The sequence below is a fragment of the Ranitomeya variabilis genome, chromosome 4, assembly GCF_051348905.1.
Source record: "Ranitomeya variabilis isolate aRanVar5 chromosome 4, aRanVar5.hap1, whole genome shotgun sequence".
Classification (NCBI taxonomy): domain Eukaryota; kingdom Metazoa; phylum Chordata; class Amphibia; order Anura; family Dendrobatidae; genus Ranitomeya; species Ranitomeya variabilis.
The window spans coordinates 459,027,677-459,053,646 of NC_135235.1; the positions used below are offsets into that span (position 1 = coordinate 459,027,677).

The 25,970-nt window shown below is 44.1% G+C and overlaps 1 protein-coding gene across 1 annotated transcript in view; it reads left to right on the top strand.

The window, feature by feature from the left end:
- The first annotated feature begins 10,000 nt into the window (after positions 1–10,000).
- LOC143765199 (protein-glutamine gamma-glutamyltransferase 5-like) overlaps positions 10,001–25,970 on the top strand; it is a 139,353-nt gene continuing 123,383 nt past the window's right edge. Inside the window, exon 1 of the mRNA XM_077251637.1 lies at positions 10,001–10,086. Coding sequence (XP_077107752.1) covers positions 10,077–10,086 — 10 coding nt within the window. The 5' untranslated portion in view covers positions 10,001–10,076. The remainder of the gene's footprint in view (positions 10,087–25,970) is intronic.

The following is a 25,970-nucleotide window of genomic DNA, read 5'->3' on the forward strand; positions in this document are numbered from 1 at the left end:
CTGCCAGTTGAGGACCTGCGAGGCATTTATTTCTCAAACTACAGACTCTAATGTACTTGTCTTGTTGCTCAGTTGTGCAGCGGGGCCTCCCACTTCTCTTTCTACTCTGGTTAGAGCCTGTTTGTGGTCTTCTCTGAAGGGAGTAGTACACACCGTTGTAGGAAATCTTCAGTTTTTGTCAATAACCTTCATTTCTTCGAACAAGAATAGACTGTCGAGTGCAGCACCTCCAGATTTGTCTACCAGCAAGCACATCTGAAATGTCATATGTTGATAATTACTAAGAGAGCTGCCAGGACAGGATTTTGATGATTTGAGTGTCTAAGTGCGTTCAGAATGGTAAAACATTCCTCATGCAGTCGTTTATAGCATCATTGATAGCATGACAAGGTGTGTAAGTGTGAGTATTTCTGCATGTGCTGCTCTTACTCAATATTGAATATACTGAATAAATTGAGATAATTTGAAAATGCTGTTTACATTTTTTTCATCATTTACATATTATTAACATGTCTATCCATCCTGTGATTTCCATATTTCCTGACTTTTCTCTTTCTTAGTGATGCAACTTCAATGTTAAGAAGTGTAAATTGAAAAATCAAAAGGTATAGCTATAAATTTGCAGTGAGGCAAAATTAAAAGATTCTCTATGCCCTCAAGGCCAAAACTGGCAGCTTCTTTAAGATATATACAAATATTGGATTTACCTAAAGCATGAAATATGCTTCATAATTTTTTTTTTTTAATTCAGAGCTTAAATCTTTCATTGTAACATACTGTATATCAAAACATTAACTATCTGATATTTATTTTTTATCTTAACAAACCTGACAGACAAATACTGTAGAACAGTTTAGCTTCCTTTAACTTTTGTATATGCTAATAAAGTGAATGTACACATTATAAAATTAGGAGCGTCTGACTTATACCACCTAAAATTATTTTTTTTAACAATTATGTTTTTTTAAAGGGATGGCTTTTAACCAGCCATTTTTGTCAGAGTGTCTAATGAAGGGAAGCTGGTAACATGGGGTTAAGCTACTAATAATTATACTTGAGGCTGCAGTCACCAGCTGTGCCCTGAAACTGACATCACTTTTAGGGGCAGGGCTTAGTATGTTCTTTTCCTGCTCACTGAGATATCTCCTTACGATGTACACTGACAGTGCACTCTGTTGGCGGCTCTTCACTTCTCAGCAGAATCGGTGAGGGAGCCGCACTGCCACTGTGCATTAAAAAGAATATTGCACAATGACAAGATGCTACTGAGAATACATAGTATTTGACAACTGACACATGCTCAATATAGCGGATGTCCCTGATGACATTTCATTTCAGGGTTTGGAAAAATGCTGCGGCAGTGAAGCAGCTTCTACCCCTGATGACATCTTGTTTGAGTATCTCAGAATGTACTGGGGATTTATAAACAAAATGTCATCAAACAGAAAGTAATGGAAAAAAAAGCAGTTAGAGAGGGCAAGGTGGGAACCTTTTTAATTCAAGTATATTGGAAAAGTAATTACATTAAATAGACAGACATTTATGATTATATCAGTGTTATTTTCACATCACACCATTAAGTATCTTTTATAATCAATTATCTTTATGCATGGGACAGGTCTCCCTTTACAGCCCCTTTTCACTCTGGTTCTGCATGGAGGTCTCTTTTTGATTCATAATTCACTAATAGTGAATTTTAGCAACATGTTAAACTAGACAACCTCTTCATTGAGTCAGTAGATCACATAGATTGTGGGGATTAATGCAGCATTTCTTTCTTAGAGGGTTATTCCATCGAAAAACAGAAGAGGTAGTAAAGCATGAAATGTACTTATGATACAAAGGCAAAGGTATGAACAGATAAAAAAGCAGCAAAAAAGTTAGGGTTTATTTATACTGGCCAACCGTGGCCAATTGGACAGGCCAACCACACTTCAATTTGGATAGAACTATTGTCAATATATTATTAATACATTATGATCAGTCTGTGCCAGTAGCGTAGCTACAGCGGGGGGGCAGAGGGTGCGGGCGTGGTGCTCAGAGGGGGCCCACCCGGAGTTACATTATGCGGCAGAGCAGGGAGAATCGATCTCTCTGCTCTGCCCCCCCCCTGAGCAGGCGGGGGGTCCCAGTGCCAGCAGTGGGCCCCCCGCCGTCATCGGAAGATCAGCTGTACCTGCATTTAGCCGATATAGCTGATCGCATTGATGGGAGAAGGAGCGCTACGCTCCTTCTCCCATCATCTCCCCCTATCAGTGACGGCATCTGATGTCGCCGACACTGACAGCGGGCGCAATGATGTCACTGCCCAGCGCCCACTGTGAGGAGATCAGCGGGAGCAGTGCTGGAACCAGGAAGAAGAGAGGTGAGTATTTATTTATTTATTTTTTATGGGTGCTACTACATTATTACAGGGTCTGCCTATGGGGGGCTGCTTTATTACAGGGTATGTCTACGGGGGTTGCCTTATTACAGGGTCTGACTATGGGGGCTGCCTTATTACAGGGTCTGACTATGGGGGCTGCCTTATTACAGGGTCTGATTATGGGGGCTGCCTTATTACAGGGTCTGACTATGGGGGTGCTGCCTTATTACAGGGTCTGACTATGGGGGTGCTGCTTTATTACAGGGTCTGCCTATGGGGATCTGCCGCCTTATTACAGGGTCTGCCTATGGGCGACTGCCTTATTACAGGGTCTGACTATGGGTGCTGCTTTATTACAGGGTCTGACTATGGGGATGCTGCCTTATTACAGGGTCTGCCACCTTATTACAGGGTCTGCCTATGGGGGTGCTGCCTTATTACAGGGTCTGCCACCTTATTACAGAGTCTGCCTATGGGGGTACTGCCTTATTACAGGGTCTGCCTATATGAAGGTGCTGGCTTATTACAGTGTCTGCCTATGGGGGCTGCCTTATGCTATTGTCATGTCGGACGCTGTTCAGACCAGGTCGTTCGACAGACAGCGGTAATTCCGCTTTTGACCACTATTTGCTCATTGGCGTCGGCTAGGTTTTGTCCAGCTGTTCCAGGGTTAATTTACCTGATCCTCGGATTGGAAGCTGGGCCATGCCCATGGCCTTTAAATAGTTCTCCGGATCATTGGGCGTCGCCGATTATAGCTTCTATCTTGTGCGTTGTTATCTCAGTCCGGAGTGGAGAGCTGGTTGTTGGAGATTCGTTGCTGGTGGTGTATTTTCCTTAGTCTTATTTACTCCTTCCTATATTTGTATTTATTTTGCCCTGCACATTTATAGTGTATTCCTGAGTGACTGCGGCGTGGTGTATATTTTCCTTTATCCTTGTCTGTGCTAACTGTGGGTATTGGTGTATTGCCTCTTCACTGGGTGGTGGGCGGTTAGTGTCAGCCTAGGGTTGAAACAGGAGACAGGGCGAGGGTCGAGGCCTAGACATGCACACCATCAGTGTAAACTCTAGGTAGAGGGTCAGTCAGGATTTCCCTAGTCTGAGGGAAATTGCAGGGGCCCGGGTTATTAGCTCTTCCTCACCTAGTCTCCCTGTGACATTATAATTGGCCCAACAACAACAACAAAAAAAAGGGGTTTCTTTTTTTTTTTTTCTCTTGTAATGGAGCCCATGACTTCCATAACCCGCCAGTTGGAGGCGCTGTCCCTACAGGTCACTGAGTTGAGGGGGGCAGTTCAGCAACAGGGACTAGCAGTATCTAATGTGAAAGCTGGAGCGACAGGAAGAGTTGCTGAGCCTAAATTCCCTTTGCCTGAAAAATTTGCTGGGGAACACAGTAAATTTGTTTCTTTTCGTGAAGCTTGCAAACTATATTTCCGTATGCGCCCGATCTCCTCGGGAAATGAGGCTCAGCATGTGGGCCTGGTGTTGTCATTGTTAAGCGGGGATCCCCAAGCATGGGCGTTTTCTTTGCCATCTGATTCTGCTGCATTTGACTCTGTGGAGTGTTTTTTTTCTTCTCTTGGGAAAATCTACGATGAACCTGACAGAATGGCTCTAGCAGAATCTAAGATACGCACTATTCGCCAGGGGGAGCGAGTTGCAGAGGATTACTGTTCTGAATTTCGTCGTTGGGCGATCGATACACAATGGAATGATCCAGCATTGCAGAGTCAGTTTATTCATGGGGTTTCTGGAAGGGTTAAAAAAGCCCTTCTGATGTACGAGACTCCTGCTTCTCTAGATTCCGCTATGAGTCTGGTTGTCCGCATTGATCGCCGTTTGCGTCAGGGGGAGCATGAGACACCGCCTATGGGAGAGGGTTTGGGTTCACGTGAGGTTGCTGCAGGTGAGCCCATGGAACCTATGCAAATCGCAGGGGTATCACATGTTAAGAATCGAGCCCCTGAGCTCAGGAAGCAGGGAGCCTGTTTTTACTGTGGTAAAACTGGTCATTTTATTAACATCTGTCCTCTGCTGTCTAAGAAAAATGCAACGGCAGAAAACTTCTAAGCTCAGATGTAATGAGGAGGAGACCAATCTGAGCTTATGTATATCCTCCATGGTGGTTTCTCAATGCGTGTTCCCTGCTAAGGTTTTTATCGCTGACAGTGAGCTGCCAATTGCTGTTTTTGTGGATAGTGGTTCAGCCACAAATCTCATTGATGAGGAGTTTGCGCGCACAGCAGGTTTTAGGATTGAAAAAGTGTCTCATCCTATCCGTGTGGTCACCAATCAATGCTGCTTCTCTCTCAGGGGGAGATTACTGAATTTATGGCTGAGGTGAAACTCCACATTGGGGTTCTACATTCCCAGCGGGTTACATGTAAGGTGCTCAGGAATCTTCCTGCTCAGGTGGTTTTGGGTTTTCCTTGGTTGTCCATGCACAACCCGGTAATTGACTGGAAAACTCAGGACATAATTCAGTGGAGCGAGTTCTGCCAGGAGAATTACCTGGCCACATGTGTGGCTGCGGTGACTTCAAGCGTTCCGGAGTCACTTCTGGATTTTGTGGATGTGTTCTCTGAAAAGGGTTGCTCAGAGTTGCCGCCATATCGTCCCTATGACTGTTCTATCAGGTTTAAACCAGCGGCCAAGTTGCCTAAAGCAAGGATGTTTAACATCTCCGGTCCGGAGAGACAAGCGTTAAAAGATTATATTGCTAAAAGCTTGAGCAAAGGGCACATCAGGCCGTCATCCTCGCCGGTGGCAGCAGGGTTCTTCTTCGTGAAGAAGAAAGATGGCGGATTTCGCCCGTGTTTGGATTTCAGGGAGTTGAACCAGATTACGGTTCGTGATCCATACCCGATGCCATTGATACCAGATTTGTTCAACCAGGTGGCGGGTGCTAAGTGGTTTACCAAGCTTGACCTCAGGGGGGCGTACAACCTCATAAGAGTCCGTCAAGGTGATGAGTGGAAGACGGCTTTTAATGCCCCTGAGGGTCATTTTGAAAATTTGGTGATGCCTTTTGGGTTGACTAACGCACCTGCAGTGTTCCAACATTTCATCAATGATGTGTTCTCGCATGTTTTGGGGAAATTCGTTATCGTGTACCTAGATGACATCCTCATATATTCTTGCGACCGTGATGCTCATTTAGATCATGTCAGGCAGGTGTTACAGCTTCTCAGAGAGAATAAGCTGTATGCTAAACTTGAGAAATGTGTATTTTTTGTTCAAGAGTTGCCTTTCTTGGGTTATATTGTGTCTGCTTCTGGTTTTAAAATGGACGCTGCTAAGGTGCAAGCGGTGCTGCATTGGGAACGTCCTGATAACCTGAAAGCACTTCAGCGGTTCCTTGGGTTTTCTAACTACTATAGGAAATTTATCAAGGATTTTTCCATCATTGCTAAACCGCTAACTGACATGACTAAAATGGGTACCAATTTCTCCATTTGGCCTGAGGCTGCTGTGTGCGCATTTGAATTTCTTAAGAACAGTTTTGTTTCAGCCCCCATTCTTGTGCAGCCAGACGTATCAAAACCCTTTGGTGTGGAAGTCAATGCGTCTGAGGTTGGTGTGGGGGCGGTGCTATCTCAAGGCTCATCTTTGAGTGGTTTGCGGCCGTGCGCCTATTTCTCCAAGAAACTGTCGTCTGCCGAATGTAACTACGATATCGGCAACAGGGAGTTGTTGGCAATCAAGTTGGCCTTTGAGGAATGGCGACACTTCTTGGAGGGGTCGGTACATCAGGTTACTGTTATTACCGATCATAAGAATCTGCTGTATTTGGAGTCAGCCAAGCTTCTGTCCCCCAGGCAGGCTCGCTGGGCATTGTTTTTCACGCGGTTCAATTTTGTTGTCACTTACAGACCGGGGTCTAAAAACACTAAGGCGGATGCTCTGTCCAGGTGTTTTCCAGGGGATCAAGTTGTCTCATTCTTCGGCATTCCATCCTCAGTCAAATGGTCAGACTGAGCGTATAAACCAAAATTTGGGATGGTACTTACGCTGCTTTGTCTCTGATAACCAGGAGGAGTGGTCTACCTTTCTTCCTTTGGCTGAATTTGCCATCAATAATCACCGCCAGGAGTCGTCTGTGGAGTCTCTGTTTTTTTGTGTTTACGGGCTACATCCTCAATTTTGTACCTTGAGTCAGAGGGGCTCTTCCGGCGTTCTGGAGGAGGATCAGTTAGGAGCACAATTGTCATCAGTCTGGAGGAGCGTTAAACAGCGCCTGTTGAGTGTGGGTGCTAGGTACAAATGTGTGGCTGACAGTAGGTGTGTGCCAGGTCCGGACCTGAGTGTGGATGACTGGGTATGGTTATCCACAAAAAACATAAGACTCAAAATACCATCCCTTAAATTGGGTCCACGGTTTATTGGTCCATTTAGGGTCACCGCCGTCATTAACCCAGTAGCGTACCGATTGGAGCTCCCTACAGTGTATAAGATACACAACGTGTTCAACAGGTCTCTTCTAAAGAAGGTGGTGGGTTCTGTGGACGCAGCGCCTATGCCACCTCCAGTCTTGGTGGATGGTAATTTGGAGTTTGAAGTCTCCAAGGTGGTTGACTCTCGTGTAGTGCGTCATACTTTACAGTACTTGGTACACTGGCGTGGTTATGGGCCTGAGGAGAGGTCCTGGGTACCAGCCTCGGATATTCATGCGGATTGGCTGGTCAGGTTTTTTCATCGTCGCCATCCAGACAAGCCGGGTCCTATAAGCCTATAAGCCCTCGGGTCCCTCGTAGAAGGCGGGGTACTGTCATGTCGGACGCTGTTCAGACCAGGTCGTTCGACAGACAGCGGTAATTCCGCTTTTGACCACTATTTGCTCATTGGCGTCGGCTAGGTTTTGTCCAGCTGTTCCAGGGTTAATTTACCCGATCCTTGGATTGGAAGCTGGGCCATGCCCATGGCCTTTAAATAGTTATCTGGATCATTGGGCGTCGCCGATTATAGCTTCTGTCTTGTGCGTTGTTATCTCGGTCCGGAGTGGAGAGCTGGTTGTTGGAGATTCGTTGCTGGTGGTGTATTTTCCTTAGTCTTATTTACTCCCTCCTATGTTTGTATTTATTTTGCCCTGCACATTTATAGTGTATTCCTGAGTGACTGCGGCGTGGTGTATATTTTCCTTTATCCTTGTCTGTGCTAACTGTGGGTATTGGTGTATTGCCTCTTCACTGGGTGGTGGGCGGTTGGTGTCAGCCTAGGGTTGAAACAGGAGACAGGGCAAGGGTCGAGGCCTAGACATGCACACCATCAGTGTAAACTCTAGGTAGAGGGTCAGTCAGGATTTCCCTAGTCTGAGGGAAATTGCAGGGGCCCGGGTTATTAGCTCTTGCTCACCTAGTCTCCCCGTGACATTTATAGAGTCTGCCTATGGGGAGTGCATTATACTATATTGTAGACTATTTGGTGCATTATGCTACTGTATATGGAGGCTATGTAGGGGGCCATCATACAGTATGGAGATTAAAGTGTGAGGGTCATTATACATTGTTGGAGCCATCAAATAGTTTGGGGGCTACTAAGGAGTCAGTATACTGTGTGGGTGGTACTATACAGTGAGGGGGCATTATACTGTGTATAAGAGAGCATCATGCTGTGTATAGGGGAGCTGTACAGGGGGAGACTCGGGACATTATTAAATGTAAAGTGGGCACTTATTGTTATAGGGGAACTTAGGTTACTGTGGCTATCAAAGGGGCACACAGGCAATATTACTTTCTAGGAGGCGAAATATGGGCACTGTTTTCTAGGGCACTTGCACCAGGCATTACTATATTATAGAGGGGTGCTTTAGAATGTAGATGGCACAGAGAACCACACAGCACGTGCAGTAATAGGGACACATACAACAGCAGCGGCTCAGTATTGGGGTATCAGGTGGAGTAATAGGGACATATACGGCAGCAGCGGCTCAGTATTGGATATCAGGGCAGTAATAGGGACACATATGGCAGCAACGGCTCAGTATTGGGGTATCAGGGGCAGTAATAGGGACACATTCGGCAGCAGCGGCTCAGTATTGGGGTATCAGGGGCAGTAATAGGGACACATACGGCAGCAGTGGCTCAGTATTGTTGTATCAGGTGCAGTAATAGGGACACATACGGCAGCAGCGGCTCAGTATTGGAGTATCAGCAGGATGAGGAGTTTGTGCAGGTTGGGAATAGATGGTGATGGGGCTGGAATATGAGAAGTGAAATGTGTCTTTGTTATATTCTCTGCAGACGAGTTGTAGCTGGAAGAAGTTGTCATGTCGGTCTGGGCAAGATGGAAAAGACGGAAAAAATGAATGATTCCATCAGAAAGGATGTCAGCGGTAAGTCATTATCTGTAACTGTGCTGTGATCTCTTACATTTTCTGTAGGGCTGGTATCTACCACTGACCATATGGCGGTAATATCCATGTTGGTCGTTATGTAGAGATTATCATCAGTAACAGCGCGGTCATCTGCTGAGTTTCTCCTCCACTATTAGGGCGCATCACCGAGTTGTAATCAAGGTTACCTGGTTAGGGGCCCACTCAGAAGTTTTGCCCCCCCCCTGAACCAAAACCCTAGCTACGCCTCTGGTCTGTGCGCATAGAATATAGCTGTTCTCTGCAGCATGTCCTGTTTACACAGGATAGTGTGCTGCCAAAGGCAACTATTTTCAAAAACTCTTCAAGCACCTGGCAAATGAAGAAAGCGATCATTCTTTGCGTGATTGCTGGTTTGTTTAGACAGGGGCTGATAATATAGAAAAGAGCATTCCTCAGCCTGTGTAAAGACAACCTGTGATAATGGACCAATGCATGTGATCTTGACGTGGCACCACCGCTGGTTCTCTGAAATACCCATAGGACTTGATTAAATGAAATGCCTAAATTTAGAAAATTATGTTGTCAGACTGTTGGCTTTGATAAAAATACCCTCTGTTCTATACATTGCAACATTGTCTTTTAAACTGTTTTTATGTGTTACATAGCTTTTGTAATTTATGTGTTAATAAAGTTCTTTATAATCAAATAGTTCCTGATGTGCTGTCTTTTATATGTTTATAAATGTCAGTAGTTGTCGTACACAATAAACTGTACCTCACATGAAGAGGTTATCTCATTTTGTTCTTCGGGAGTGCACTGCTCCGTAGCATCACAACGTCCTGCTTGCCTGAGGGACAGTGCGCTTCTGATTGATTTAGTTTGGACCAGCAGCATCGTAGCACCTTTGGTATGTATTGTGAACTTTCTAAAGCTGCACGCAGACAGCAATGCACCTGCAGCAACGGAGGAACGCAATGAAAGTGAAGCTGGCTGGATTCAGCCATGTAATCTCTCTTCTCCTTTCCTAGGAGACCAGCCATCTCTGTTAGACTGCATTGGTGGTCGGTAACCTAGGCAATGGGCAGTAAACGATAATATTAAAAAGAACTTTTAGTAAGAAGTAAATTGCAGAGTTGCTTGTTTTAACAAGCACTTTGCAATTTTATGTATTTGAAATGATGAAACAACCCCTTTTAAGTATATACTGTATTTTAACTTCCTATAATTTAGATGCTCAGACTAAGGAGTATCAGGGCAGTGTCACGTACAATAGGAGGAGGAAGGCTGGATTAAGAGTTCAGAAATGTAGAAGAGTTGATTCATCTCAGGGGAATACATTTCAGTCTACACAGCACAGAAGAAGCTGAGAAGTCTCAGCAGTAGCTTCTCGCTATGAATTACCGTAAGTATCTTAATATTACCTTAACCTATAAAAATTATTTGTGGGTAGAGATCTACTGTAAAGTTATATCCCAGCTTGTCAGAAAATTAGAGAATCTTAATAAAAATGTATTTCAAACTGGTAAAATGACTTTTGAAACAAATGCTGGTGAAATTTAAGGATATTTACACTTTACTTTCCTATAATTTAGAGCTTTATTCTAACTTTTTATTAATGAAATATGTGCTTTTCTTTCTTTAATCACATTTCATTTGTACAGATGTAGCTGTTCTGAATGTATTATTCCTTTCTTTTGTGCACTGTTTAATCTGCATGTATGAAAATCTTAGGGACCCAGCAAAGCAGTGCTTAGAGACCAAAAGGCTATGTTCATATGTTGCGTTTTTGCAGCTTTTTTTTTAATGCAAATTTTCAGCTGTGTTTTACAGCACCAGCAAATTCTATGAGATTTCAGAAATCTCATGCACACACGCATGTTTTATTCTGACTGGTTTGCCAAAGAGCAAAATCTAGCATGTCTCTTCTTTCAGCGTTTGAAGACAATGGGTGGTGCAAAAAATGCTGCAAAAAACATAGGTATCAGATTTTGGTGCCAAAACCTGATGAAGTTGAATTAGATTTTTCGTTTATGCGCTAAACTTTATCAGCATGCACAAGAGACAAATGTACCCTGACAGAAACACAGTAAAAAATTGCATCAAAAATGCTAAAAGAATTGGTATGCTGCATCTTGGCAAAAAAAAAAGAAAGCGCAGTGTGTGCATGTGATCTCAGAACACTCATTGATTATGCAGGTACTGTTAATTGTATGTAATCATGGCGTATTGATTTGAGGTTTTGAATAAAGTATACTTGATGTAAAGTGGCGACCAAAAGTTTTGCTTTTTTTAAAAAAAAAGTGTGATTATTTCTGTCTGGTTGTGGTGATGCTATTTTTCTGGTGATTTTAGTAAACCAGTTTTAACATTGTTTTATCCCTTTATGTGTTAGTTTTCTATATATACCGGGCCAAATGTTTTGCATATTTTGTCATGGGTAGTTGAATTTTGCCCCCCAAAAAAATTTGTGTGTGTTTTTTGTTAAAACATGGCAAGGACAAAGACAAATTTATCACATGATGTTTGGAAGCTTATTATTCTGAGAGTGAAGTCAGGAAAAAGCCGAAAAGAGGTAGCTTTGGAATTCAACTTCTCTCAGAGTCAAGTGCCACTTATAATAAAGAGAGAAAAAGAAGGTTATACACACAAAGACGCCACATGATAAAATCCACAGTTTATAGTAGGTAAAATCCACAGCGGGTAGAAGTACAAGCCAAGTGACTTTTAAACCTTGTACACATGTTGAAGATTTTTAGCGCAGAAATTGACACACAGTTGGGATTTTAAAATCTGTAGCATGTACATTTCTGTTTCAGATTTTCACTCTGGATTTAATCCTATTAATGTAAAAGGGGTTAAATCCGAAGGACATGTACAGGAAATCCATTTCTAACCCAAGTGTCTATTTGCTGCGATTTGCAGTGAGATCTGCAGTCAAATATTTCCAGCCTGTGTAGTACTTGCTTAAAGCCTCTTGTTTGGGTATTCGTAACTTGGAAAACTACTGTGAAAGAGGAAATTCACTCCTTGCACATAGCGATTAACAGACTTATTACGGTAATTAGTCTTTCCAACCTGGGTCTCTAAGTGTTGTCATCAGTGATCACACACTGTGCTTGAGGCAGTGTTAGGTGTTTATATATCCAGCTTTTCGACTGTTGTAATTTCATCTTTTTTTTGCTTAATAAAATCAGTATGTGGCAAAAATGTTGCTGTTTTTGCCTTTTTGTGTATCATGATTCTAAAAACCTAACAAACAATTAACCTAGTACCTTAGAAACACTTCTGGTTGTATCCGACTTTTTGGAGAATGGAGGTTGTTTGATTATCAAATTCAATAGACAAATATTGGCTTCTACTGTACCATGTTGGTTTGGAAACCCTGTTTCTTCTGCAAGGCAGGAAAATATAATTGTCTGTCCTACTTTTTTAGCAGAAATCCTGTAGTCTAACATCTGTTTTGTTTTAAGCAAATAAGTGATCAGAAATTGCTGTTATTGTCTTGAGGTTCCCTAAAACCTACAACCAATTTTAAATCTTGCTTTTGAAGAATTTTATATGTCTGCATAATCCTTTTATTATGGTAATCTTAGGTTTAATGATGAAAAAATGAATCGTCATCAGCTTTCAATAAGTGTACAAAATGTATGGTATGTGATGCCAACTTTGTATCAGTAGGACAATTAATAATCAATTTATGTAAGTCATTGGTGCAGTTAGGGTCTGGCAGCAGTGTGATATTTCATATTTGGTCCGTGATGGGCTCTGACATTAAGTAATCTACTATATAATTGTCTAAGGGTCACTTCCGTCTTTCTGTCTGTCCTTCTTTCTTTCTGTCACGGAAATCCCAAGTCGCTGATTGGTCGCGGCAAAACGGCCACGACCAATCAGCAACGGGCACAGTCCGGCTGCAAAATGGCCGCTCCTTACTCCCCGCAGTCAGTGCCCGCTCCATACTCCCCTCCAGTCAGCGCTCACACAGGGTTAAGGCAGCATTAATGGGCCGCGCTATGCCACGGTGTAACACATTCCGTTAACGCTGCTATTAACCCTGTGTGACCCCCTTTTTTACTATTGATGCTGCCTATGCAGCATCAATAGTAAAAAGATCTAATGTTAAAAATAATAAAAAAATAAAAAATCATTATATACTCACCTTTTGGCGCCTTTCCCGCTCCTCATGACACTCCGGTGACCGGTCCATGCATTGCGGTCTCGCGAGACGATGACATAGCGGTCTTGCGAGTCAGCTACATCATCATCTCGCGAGACCGCAATGCACTTTTGGGACCGGAGCGTCGCGAGGAGCACCGGTAAACGGAAGGTGAGTATATAACTATTTTTTATTTTAATTCTTTTTTTAACAGGGATATGGTGTCCACATTGCTATATACTACGTGGGCTGTGTTAGATACTGCATGGGCTGTGCTATATACTACATCTATGTGCTGTATTCTATGTGGGCTGTGCTATATACTATGTGAGCTGTGCTATATACTACATCTCTGTGATATATACTATGTGGGCTGTGCTGCATACTATGTGGCCTGTGCTATATACTACGTGGCTGGGCAATATACTACATCACTGTGCTCTATACTATGTGCCCTGTATTATATACTGCATGGGCTGTGTTATATACTACGTCTCTGTGCTATATACTACATCTCTGTGCTATATACTACGTGGCTGTGCTATATACTACATGGCAGTGCAATATACTACGTGGCTGTGCAATATATTGCGTGGCTGTGCTATATACTACGTGGCTGTGCTATATACTACGAGGCTGAGCAATATACTACCTGGCTGGGCAATATACTATGTGGCTGGGCAATATACTACGTGGCGCTTGGCCGCGAACAATCAGCAACAGATGCAGTCCGGCCGCAAATTGGCGCGGAATTTGAACCACGCCTCGCTAATTGGTCACGCCCGGCCGGCCGAATTCTGTGTATAAATTGCATTATTCTGAAAACTTTATAAATAAACTATGTAGATATTCTAGAATACCCGATGCATTAGAATCGGGCCACCATCTAGTCAGATAATAACCAAGAATACAATCATTCATGGCGTATGAAGCTGCCATTTCAACTCATGTAGATAAGACCCAAGGACAGCAATATTGTTTTTCATTTTACTAAGATTTTTATGCTAAGCTGGTAAAACACCACATGCACATAATAATATCCAGTCTAGTCTTGGTCTCTGTCATTGTAGCCACTTTGCATAATCCATTGGCATATGTAACATCTGTTCTGGTGCCTGTCCCTTTAGGTTCTAGTTCAGCCCCTAGGTGGTGCAGAGCCTTTGTTCCTGGTGACAGGTGACAGCATCAGTCCTGTTTTACTCCTGGGACTTTTGATGCTGCTAGATCACGTAGCTATGGTTTTAATTGAATGTTGACCATCCTTTTTTTTATTCTGTTCCTGACATTACTTCTTGGCTTTTACCTTGCTTTGTGACCACTCCAGCCTCTGGTGCTCTCCTCCAGAATGCAGCACTTCAGTGGAAGCAATCCGGAGTACCCCATTGTAAAACCATATCCCTTTACAGGGGTTAAAGGATGAAGATCGGGTTCCTCCGGAATCTGCCAGATAGAGTTAATTGTGCCAAGCCTGTCCGATGTAGCCATTTTGAGCCTGTGGCCTCTGACAGGTATGACAGCATATTGCGACTAACATTGTAAACACTTAGTATACCCATGGCATACTGACAAAATTAATACAATATTAGCACCGTTTTAGAGTAGGACTATGAATCTTTAGGAACTGGAGGAAATCAGAGTTGCCACCTGCCCAGTAAATACTCCAGTCCAGTTAATAATATTAATACTTGGAAGCATCTGCCGATACAAACTTTTCTCTGTAAATATTAATAGCTCACATAATTTTTAATTGTTAATTGTTACGCCAGATTCATTGAAGTTGCAGATACATGTACATTGACTCACACCAGCACCAGCTGGATATGTCATTGTCAAGGGGAACCTGAAGACAGCTCTAGTGGCAGCTCATACTGCAGAATACCTAGAAGTCAGGATATAGTCTCAATATATGTTTTGGATGAACTTATATGCTCAGTCACAGCAATTTACAAGGTCATTGTCGTGATGGTTCTTTCACATCAAAATCTGGAATCTGAGAAAAAAAAAACAGGCAATAGAGTAGAATAACATGTTGGTAAATATGAATACAGACCAAGTCTGGAAATAAATGACCTATGAAAATATGATACAAAAGGAGTAGCTCGCTAAGACTCTTGTAGTATTACATGCAATTCCAATAAATGTTATGTATTAGGTGACCAGTGTGAGTTTACCAAAGAGAACCAATACTTGTTAGTGGCTCTACCACCATCACAATCCAAATGAACGTGTCCAATATTTTTTGAAAGAGAGCACAAATCAGGGAATGTATTAAAAATTATAAAATAACCTATATCTAGCTGCTAAATTTCTCATCACTCCAGTGACAGGTCTTTATGTCGGCACATAAGGTCACTGCAAATAATCGCTGGCCTTATTGGTGATGGTACTGCAGCTGGAATATGTTCCTTGTTGTTAATGATTGTCCTCAGTGGTCATCATTTCCAAATAGTTCACTAAGGTTAAGTATACATTATGTTTGTGGCTGTGGCTGATATTTTTAGACCCATTGTAAAGAAACATATATGTATTTTTGCAGTAGCCCTCTGCAAAGGAGAGTGCAGTATGCACTTTATAGCTGCCAGGGGGAGGCTAAAAGAACACACTTTCAGCCTTTTTCTAGTAAATGGTCACATATAGCATTGTTACAGTATGCATCGGCAAATGTTAATTCAAGAGCTGGACGGATTGATCCACAGTTCATTGAGTTTTAGTTGAATTGTCTGAAATTTTCAGTTTCATGCAAAATAGACCATTTTGAAATTCAATTACCGTAATGGTTTGCAAAAGAAAAAAAAACTTCCCATCACCATTTCCCACACTGCTGAAGCATAAGCATAAAAGAGTAAGCTAATGTCTTTGTGCGCGGCTGCTTGGACTTTCCTATAATCCTATAATGCCCAGCAGCTATGACATTTTTTGGATTATCATACTGTACCTTGCACAGCGGTGGTCTGTACTGAGACCTTCACATATATGCGGTTCCCAGCAGAGCACAGTTTGTATGGCAGAGTCATTTTCAATATCCAAAGTATCTTTCTCCTGTAGAGTGTAAGCTCTTATGGTCAGCAGGATCCTTACTTTATCTCCTGTAGAGTGTAAGCTCTTATGGTCAGCAGGATCCTCACTTTATCTCCTGTATAGTGTAAGCTTTATGGTCAGCAGGATCCTCACTTTATCTCCTGTAGAGTGTAAGCTCTTATGGTCAGCAGGATGCTCACTCTTTTCTGTAGTTCGTAAGCTCTTATGGTCAGCAGGGTCCTCCCTTTATCTTCTGTAGAGTGTAAGCTCTTATGGTCAGCAGGGTCCTCACTTTATCTCCTGTAGAGTGTAAGCTCTTATGGTCAGCAGGATGCTCACTCTTTTCTGTAGTTCGTAAGCTCTTATGGTCAGCAGGGTCCTCCCTTTATCTTCTGTAGAGTGTAAGCTCTTATGGTCAGCAGGGTCCTCACTTTATCTCCTGTAGAGTGTAAGCTCTTATGGCCAGCAGGATACTCACTCTTTTCTGTAGTTCGTAAGCTCTTATGGTCAGCAGGGTCCTCCCTTTATCTTCTGTAGAGTGTAAGCTCTTATGGTCAGCAGGGTCCTCACTTTATCTCCTGTAGAGTGTAAGCTCTTATGGTCAGCAGGATGCTCACTCTTTTCTGTAGTTCGTAAGCTCTTATGGTCAGCAGGGTCCTCCCTTTATCTTCTGTAGAGTGTAAGCTCTTATGGTCAGCAGGGTCCTCACTTTATCTCCTGTAGAGTGTAAGCTCTTATGGTCAGCAGGATGCTCACTCTTTTCTGTAGTTCGTAAGCTCTTATGGTCAGCAGGGTCCTCACTTTATCTCCTGTAGAGTGTAAGCTCTTATGGTCAGCAGGATGCTCACTCTTTTCTGTAGTTCGTAAGCTCTTATGGTCAGCAGGTTCCTCACTTTATCTCCTGTAGAGTGTAAGCTCTTATGGTCAGCAGGATGCTCACTCTTTTCTGTAGTTCGTAAGCTCTTATGGTCAGCAGGGTCCTCACTTTATCTCCTGTAGAATGTAAGCTCCTATGAACATTGGGGTCATCTCCCTCAAATCTCCCCCACTTGTATTTTCTAAGCAATCACAAGCTTTTCAATTTGAGATTTGCAACAAATCAAATTTTTGAAGAAAATTTGGTCAAATCAGTGAATTTGAATAAACAGTCACTCATTTCTACTCCTGATATATACTTTAGGCTAAATGCATAAGTGTTCATGTAGCCAAATATTGTTGGTTCCACACGAGTATAAATGGTATGTTGGGGGGGGTTAGTGGTTAAGCATAAGTTATTTTTCTATTTTCAAGCATTCCCTGATTTCTGCATTCTTTGAAAAAGCCCTGGACAATCTTTAAAATTATAGATAGAGAACTCTCTCAGAAAAGAAAAATATCAGAGTGATGACATGCTCAATTCCTGATATATTTCACTGGCATTAAGCCACACTTTTGAGGTGTGACAAGGTGGAATGTTAGCTTTGATTGACAGTTCATGTGCAAATAAAGGCTAGGGGTGGACTATGCTTTCAAAACCATGTTCAGCTCCAAAAATCTACAGAAATAATATATCTATAAAAACAAAATGCCTACATGTAGAAGATAATAATAAAGGGAGTTTACGGAGCAGACAAGCATATCATGTTGTTCTAGTTTAACAGTCTTGCATGTAAAAACATTCCAGAATTGGCAAATATTAGAGTCCCCAACCTCAAGTGTGTGTACAGTACTCTTCAGTTTGTTTTAATGTGTCTCCTATTACATATACAAAATGGTATGATAGAAAATCTAACTAGTGTGATGCTTATAATATACTTCTTCAGAACATGTTTTTTCTATGTAACCCTATGGATGCTATTCGTAAACTGTAAAAAAAAAGTTAACAGAGCTTGCACTCTACAAGGTTGATTTTTCCATATAACTGACATAAACTGTAGAAAGTGCATGGCATGAGCCACAATCATATCCACCCTTAACTTTTCTGCGTTTGTCTAGGAACCCCTATTTAACTTGCAAGATTGTGACCATTCATCATTTTCCACTTTTCTGCATAAATTTATTCTACAACTATATCAGATTTTCACAAAAGTCAAAAATTAGAAGTGAGTAAAAAATATTAGACTTTATAATTTTTTTAGGATGAAAACAATCCAAAACTAAATGTGTTCGTGTGGATAAAGTATTTGAACCTTTAGGACTAACGGATAATTTCAGAGTAAAATGAGTTTGGCGTTTTCAATTGAGAACAATTGGATGCGAGTGGGAAACCTGTTTTATTTAAAAAACTGGGATCTATTAAAGTTTGATGTTCTAATGTTAGTAGAGATGTAACATGGCACAGTCAAACAATATTTTTTAGAACCTAAGAAAAGAAAGTTGTTGATGCTCAACAAGCTGGAAAATTTAACAAAACATATCTATAAAGTTTGGACTCCACCAATCCACAGTCAGGCAGATTGTCACAAATGGAGGAAATTTAACATGATTATCATATTTCCCATGAGTGGTTGGCCAACAAAGATCACGCCAAGAGTAATGTGAAGAGAAGGCTATTGAAACAATATTTTGTGAATGGATAAAAACAATCTAGAAATGTTTGGTTTAAAGGAGAAGTGCAGCGCCCCAGGGTCCTGGTCGGAGTGATTACGTTTGGAGGCAATAAAGGAGATCTCTTTATCAGGTATCACAAACATACAACACATTTCATACTCCAGTCTGCCAAGGGGAGCTATGCTCCTATTTATTATGGCACTCTTCACACTTAGGTAAAACTGGTGGCCTGGATAGGAAGTTAGGCAGTTGCTGGCTGAGCTTCGGCTCAGGTAGTTGGTCCTTGACAGGGGTGGGATCCTGTCAGAGGCCTAGACAGAAGGTCACGGAGCTGCGCCTGCCCCACGTGCGGCAGTTCCTAAGAACGGACACGAAAGCAAACTGTATTGTAGAGAGGGTGAGAAAGAAGTCATAACAAAGGAGTGGATACCAGAAGGAGTTCTGCCCTGCACAGGCTGCCTAATTCTGAGGTGCAGGATCTGGTAGCTGGAACACCGAGGGAGCAACAGTCCTTTATGCCTTGCTCCAGAGACCGGCAGGACAGCTAATTTCACGTTACTGATCCGCCCCATACCCAGGAGGCAAGGTGGCACCCACGAGAGGTGGGGGCATGATAGAGTCCCTGTAAAAACCCTCAGGCCACCGGTCATACGGGTTGTCCTATCCATCTGGGGGACAGAGAGAGACATCACATCTAGAACATCTACAACAGTTGTGAGGACCTTATGAGAGGCTCAGCAATAAGGTGCTACAACACCCAGGCGCTAGAGGAAGGCTACTGATTTCCACCTGGATAAGAGGACTCTGGATTTGCCTCCAAACCGGCCGGACTCTGCCTGCCCTGTGATCTGTGTTCTGGACTGTGGATGCTGAAGTCTTCAGTAAAGGTAAAGAGACTGCAACCTTGTGTCTTCGGTCTTCACTGCGCCTCACACCATCCACCATCTACACCTCTGGGAAGCCCTGGTGACATACTTTACCTGTGGGAAGGTATACCATCTAGCTGCAATAACATCACCCCAGTGGACCCCTTAAAGCAGCGTCGGTCACCCTGACCGAATACCACAGGTGGCATCATGAACATACCCCTTTAAAGACCTTTCCCTTTTAATACGGACGTCCCTAGGGCCACGGACCGGGTCAGCCACCGTTACATCCCCCTTGAGAACCAAAGGACACGGTACCGAGTACCCCTAGCCCTTGGGGGCGATCCAGAAGCATTATTCTCAGAGAAAGAAAAACTCTGTATGACAGCATAAAAGCCCATACTATAAGGGAAGCACACTGGTGGTAGTGTCATTAGATTGTTTTGCTGCACCTAGGACAAAATGGCTTGTTATCATTGATGGAAAAACAAATTCTAAAATTTATCAGTATATTCTAAAGGAAAATGTCAGTACATTTGTACATGATAGCAAAAAAAGAGATATAAACATTAGTGATTACCTTACAACATTTTTAGTGGTTACAACTAGAGTTGAGCGAAACAGATCGGCACTTTTTAAAAGTCACCGACCTTTAGCAAAGTCGGGTTTAGTGAAACCCGACCCGATCCCACTCTGGGATCGGGTCGGCGGTACACGATCTGTAATCCAAAGTCGGGTTTCGTTTTTTATATATATGTATATATATATATATATATATATATATATATGTATATGTCATAGAGACACATATATATATTGTAGGGATTTCACTCACTCAGGTGCGACGGCTGACACTTAGGAGGCAGGTTCCAACAAAAGTTCAAAGGTTTATTGCTTCACAAACCAGTTTAGCATAAACAGGAAAAACATATAGCCTTTAACTCAGGCAAAAGGGAAAAAACAAGTGTCCATTCCTTCAGGCTCAGTGCTGGAGCCTTAACACACTGGAGGCTAGCACCTCCACACATATCCCCTGTGTTAAACATTAGCCTGTCTTATATAGAGCTAACCACACTCAGTAACCCATCACATGATTAGCCATGTGGTCTGACATCACCACAAGTCCTGACAGACATATAGGTAGCTATGGTTACATCACAGCGGCAAGCCATCTATGTGACACATATCTCCCGTCGATTAGACACCCTTTGGCCACGCTACATACCTCCCCCCTCTGCCTAAAGCCGTGGGGCTTGGCACTTTCCCCCACTAGACAAGGGATTCTTGACAGGGCATCAGCATTACCGTGCAGCTTTCCGGCCCTGTGTTCCACATGGAAACAGAAGTCCTGCAGGGCTAAGAACCAACGGGTGACCCTAGAATTTCTACCCTTCGTTTCCCTCATCCACCTAAGTGGGGCATGGTCGGATATCAATCTAAATTTACGTCCCAGCAGATAGTACCGTAATGTGTCCACTGCCCATTTTATGGCCAAGCACTCCTTCTCAACGACTGAGTAGTTCTTTTCAGACAAGGACAACTTCCTACTCAGAGGACAGGATGCTCCTCCCCATGTAGCTCTTGGGAAAGGACTGCTCCCACCCCGACATCTGAGGCATCTGTCTGAAGAATAAACTCTTTTTTGAAGTTTGGGGCCATCAGAACGGGTTGCTTACACAAAGCCTCTTTCATTTCTTGGAAGGCTGACTCTGTTTCTTCGGACCACTTAACCATTACTGACTTTGTCCCTTTTAGCAGGTCAGTCAGAGGCGCAGCCATCGTGGCGAAGTTTGGGATGAACCTCCTGTAATATCCCACGATTCCCAGGAAGGCTTTAACTTGCTTCTTGGAAACTGGTTTTGGCCATGTTTGAATTGCCTCCACTTTACTGATTTGGGGTTTTATTTCTCCACGACCCACTATGTATCCAAGGTACTTAGCTTCTTCTTTACCCAAGGCACACTTCTTCGGGTTTATTGTAAATCCGGCCTCTCTTATAGCATCAAACACCGCTTGGACCTTTTCCAGATGACTCTCCCAGTCCGGGCTAAAGATGACGATATCATCCAGGTACGCAGCAGCGTATGCCTTATGGGGTGCAAGGATTCTATCCATAGCCCTCTGGAAGGTCGCCGGAGCTCCCTGTAGGCCAAACGGCATCCGGACATACTGGAAACATCCATCTGGTGTAGAAAACACCGTCTTCTCCTTGGCTTCCTGTGCCATGGGGATCTGCCAATACCCCTTCGTCAAATCCAAGGTGGTTATGTACCTGGCGGGCCCAAGCCTTTCGATGAGCTCATCAACGCGGGGCATGGGATAAGCGTCAAACTTGGAGACCTCATTCAACTTCCGATAGTCGTTGCAAAACCTCCACTCTCCATCAGGTTTTGGGACCAGGACAATTGGGCTCGACCAACCGCTCTTGGATTCCTCAATGACTCCAAGCTTCAACATATGCTCCACTTCCTTGGAGATAACTTCTCGATGAGCCTCAGGAATACTATAGGGCTTCACGTTCACCCGCACATGTGGCCCTGTTAGGACCTCGTGCGCTATGACCTTCGTATGTCCTGGCAACTCTGAAAACAGGTCCCTGTTTTTCTGGAGTAACTCCCGGCACTGTTGTTTCTGGGTCTTCGATAGCGTCTCCGCTATAGTAACCGCTCCTACCTCACCTTCTGGGTTGTTTAACAACGATGGAGTTACTGTCGGCTCTCTATTTTGCCACGGCTTGATGAGGTTGACATGGTACACTTGGAATGGTTTCTGTCTTCCTGGTTGGTGAATTTTATAATTTACTTCACCAAGTTTCTTGACAACCTCATATGGCCCTTGCCATTTGGCCAAGAACTTGCTTTCCACCGTCGGAACTAACACAAGAACTCGGTCTCCCAGATTGAATTGCCTCACTCTTGCAGACCGGTTGTAGATTCTCGCCTGAGCTTCTTGTGCCTGGAGGAGGTGTTCTTTCACGATAGGCATCACCTTTGCAATCCTCTGCTGCATCAGGGCCACATGCTCAATGACGCTTCTGTGGGGCGTGGCTTCGGCTTCCCAGGTTTCCTTGGCTACATCCAGGAGTCCTCGCGGATGTCGGCCATATAGAAGCTCAAACGGTGAGAACCCTGTGGAGGCCTGTGGAACTTCACGAATGGAAAACATCAGATAGGGTAAGAGACAATCCCAGTCTCTACCGTATTTCTCTATAGCTTTTCTCAGCATGCTCTTCAGTGTCTTGTTAAATCTCTCAACAAGACCATCTGACTGGGGATGGTACACCGAGGTCCTCAACTGGGAGATTTTCAGGGCTTTGCATAACTCCCTCATCACCTTGCTCATGAAAGGTGTCCCCTGGTCAGTCAGGATCTCCTTCGGCAGACCTGTCCGGGAAAAGACATGGACCAACTCGCGGGCTATACTCTTCGAGGAAGAATTTCTCAAGGGAATTGCCTCAGGATAGCGTGTGGCATAGTCCAGGATGACTAATATATACTGATGGCCCCGGGCTGATTTAACTAAGGGACCAACCAAGTCCATGGCAATTCTCCCGAATGGTACCTCAATAATGGGCAGTGGCACAAGGGGGTTCCGGAAATGAGGAGTGGGAGCAGTTAGCTGACATGTAGGGCAGGACCTGCAATAGTTCACTATTTCTCGGTGACACCCAGGCCAATAGAATCTCTGCACAACCCGTTCCTGCGTTTTTTCCACCCCTAGGTGTCCACCCAAGATGTGTGATTGGGCCATGTCCAATGTTGTGAATAGTGTTGAGCATTCCGATACCGCAAGTATCGGGTATCGGCCGATACTTGCGGGTATCGGAATTCCGATACCGAGATCCGATACTTTTGTGGTATCGGGTATCAGTATCGAAACAACATTAATGTGTAAAATAAAGAATTAAAATAAAAAATATTGCTATAATCACCTCTCCGACGCAGCCTGGACCTCACCGAGGGAACCGGCAGCGTTCTTTGCTTAAAATGCGCGCGTTTACTTCCTTCCGTGACGTCACGGCTTGTGATTGGTCGCGTGCCGCCCATGTGGCCGCGACGTGACCAATCACAGCAAGCTGTGACGTAATTTTCAGGTCCTCAATGCCTAATTCTAGGCATTCAGGATTTTAAAATTACGTTCCGGCTTGTGATTGGTCGCGTCGCGGTCACATGGGCGACGCGACCAATCACAAGCCGTGACGTCATGGGAGGCAGGAAACGCGCGCATTTTAAAATTACGTCACGGCTTGTGATTGGTTGCGTGCCGCCCATGTGACCGCGACGCGACCAATCACAGCAAGCCGTGACGTAATTTCAGGTCCTGAATGCAGAATTCTCCCATGACGTCACGGCTTGTGATTGGTCGCGTCGCCCATGTGACCGCGACGCGACCAATCACAAGCCGGAACGTAATTTTAAAATCCTGAATGCCTAGAATTAGGCATTGAGGACCCGAAATTACGTCACGGCTTGCTGTGATTGGTCGCGTCGCGGTCACATGGGCGGCACGCAACCAATCACAAGCCGTGACGTAATTTTAAAATGCGCGCGTTTCCTGCCTCCCGTGACGTCACGGCTTGTGATTGGTCGCGTCGCCCATGTGACCGCGACGCGACCAATCACAAGCCGGAACGTAATTTTAAAATCCTGAATGCCTAGAATTAGGCATTGAGGACCTGAAATTTACGTCACGGCTTGCTGTGATTGGTCGCGTCGTGGCCACATGGGCGGCACGCGACCAATCACAAGCCGTGACGTCACGGAAGGAAGTAAACGCGCGCATTTTAAGCAAAGAACGCTGCCGGTTCCCTCGGTGAGGTCCAGGCTGCGTCGGAGAGGTGAGTATAGCAATATTTTTTATTTTAATTCTTTATTTTACACATTAATATGGATCCCAGGGCCTGAAGGAGAGTTTCCTCTCCTTCAGACCCTGGGAACCATCAGGGATACCGTCCGATACTTGAGTACCATTGACTTGTATTGGTATTGGGTATCGGTATCGGATTAGATCCGATACTTTGCCGGTATCGGCCGATACTTTCCGATACCGATACTTTCAAGTATCGGACGGTATCGCTCAACACTAGTTGTGAACTCTATTTTTGGGCTCCCTCTAGTGGTCACAAGCGGTACTGTGTAGTGTTGTCTTTCTGCAGGTTGGCCTCATCAGCTGGTTCGTTATCCTTGGTTGGTTTCCTATTTAACTCACCTGGATACTCAGTTCCTTGCCTGCTATCAATGTATTCAGTGCTCTTCAGATTCCTTGTGACTACCTTGCTCCCAGTCTCTCCAAGACAAGCTAAGTCCTTGTTTGTTCATTTTCTGATTATCAGCGTTCATCATGTTTTTTTGTCCAGCTTGCTAAAATGTGATTTCTTACTTGCTGGTTGCTCTAGGGGACTGACTTTCTCCCCCCACACCGTTAGTTGGTGTGGGGGTTCTTGAAATCTCAGTGTGGATATTTTGTAAGGGTTTTTTACTGACTGCATAGACCCCTTTGCTATTTTCTGCTATCTAGAATTAGTGGGCCTCTTTTGCTGAATCTGCTTTCACCCCTGTGTATGTGCCTTCCTCTTACCTCACCGTTATTATCTGTTGGGGGCTTCTATATCTTTGGGGATTATTTCTCTGGAGGCAAGAGAGGTCTTTCTTTCTCTCTAGGGGTAGTTAGTTCCTCAGGCTGGCTCGAGATGTCTAGGAATTTTAGGCACGTTCACCGGCTACCTCTAGTGTGTTTGGATAGGTTCAGATTTGCGGTCAGTCCAGTTTGCCACCTCCCTAGAGCTTGTCCTATGTTTTGTTACTTAGCTGGAGTAATTTGTGATCCTCAACCACTAAGGATCATAACAGTCCAACACCTTCCGTCTATATGGACCCTGCACTACCAACTGCTCTACCAACTCCTCCCTTATTTTCGTGACCCGGTACAACAACTCCCCACTCATCAGAAAATGGGGAAACCTTGTGTCTGCCCCCGGCTCCTGTACCACCCCGTCAATAACTGTGACATTATTAAAGGCTTCCCTCAGAGTGGGGTCCCTATGTTGGGCAGTCCCAAAATTTTCACCAGTTACCTCTAACTCCATAGTGTCAGATGCAGGGGACACTTCCTCCTCATCCCCAACCAGCACATAAAAAGGAAACCTGTCTGTCTCTGGGTGTGGTGACACCCTTCCAGGGTTCACTGGTTCCCTACTCTTGCTAGGGAGCTCAGAACCTTTTCCCCACAAATCCCAAAACAGACAGAAATCCCGACCAATAATTATAGGGTGCAACAAGTCCTGCACGACGCCGACTATGTGGGACTCAGTGCCACATGCCATTTCAATGTCCACCCTGGCTAAAGGGTAGTACTTGGCATCACCATGTATGCACCGCACGCCTACCTTCTTTCCCGGGAGCGGGTGGAGAGGGAAAGTGACCCTCACCAGGGTCACTAAGCTCCCTGAGTCTAACATCGCCATTGCTGCTCGACCGTTCACCCTTATGGGACACGCTTGAGGTCCCTCGTTGGGCGGAGAGTTCACACTGCAGGCTAGATACGCATAGTATGAACAACGGCGTCCCATGCTGCAGTCCATCTGCTCAGTGGTCTGGGAACAACGGGCAGCTATATGTCCTGGCCCGTGGCACCTCCAGCAACTAATATCACCCGTAGGGACCTTGGGCACCACCTCCCCCGCCCTTTGTGACCTTGGAGGCGCCACCCCTTTTTGGG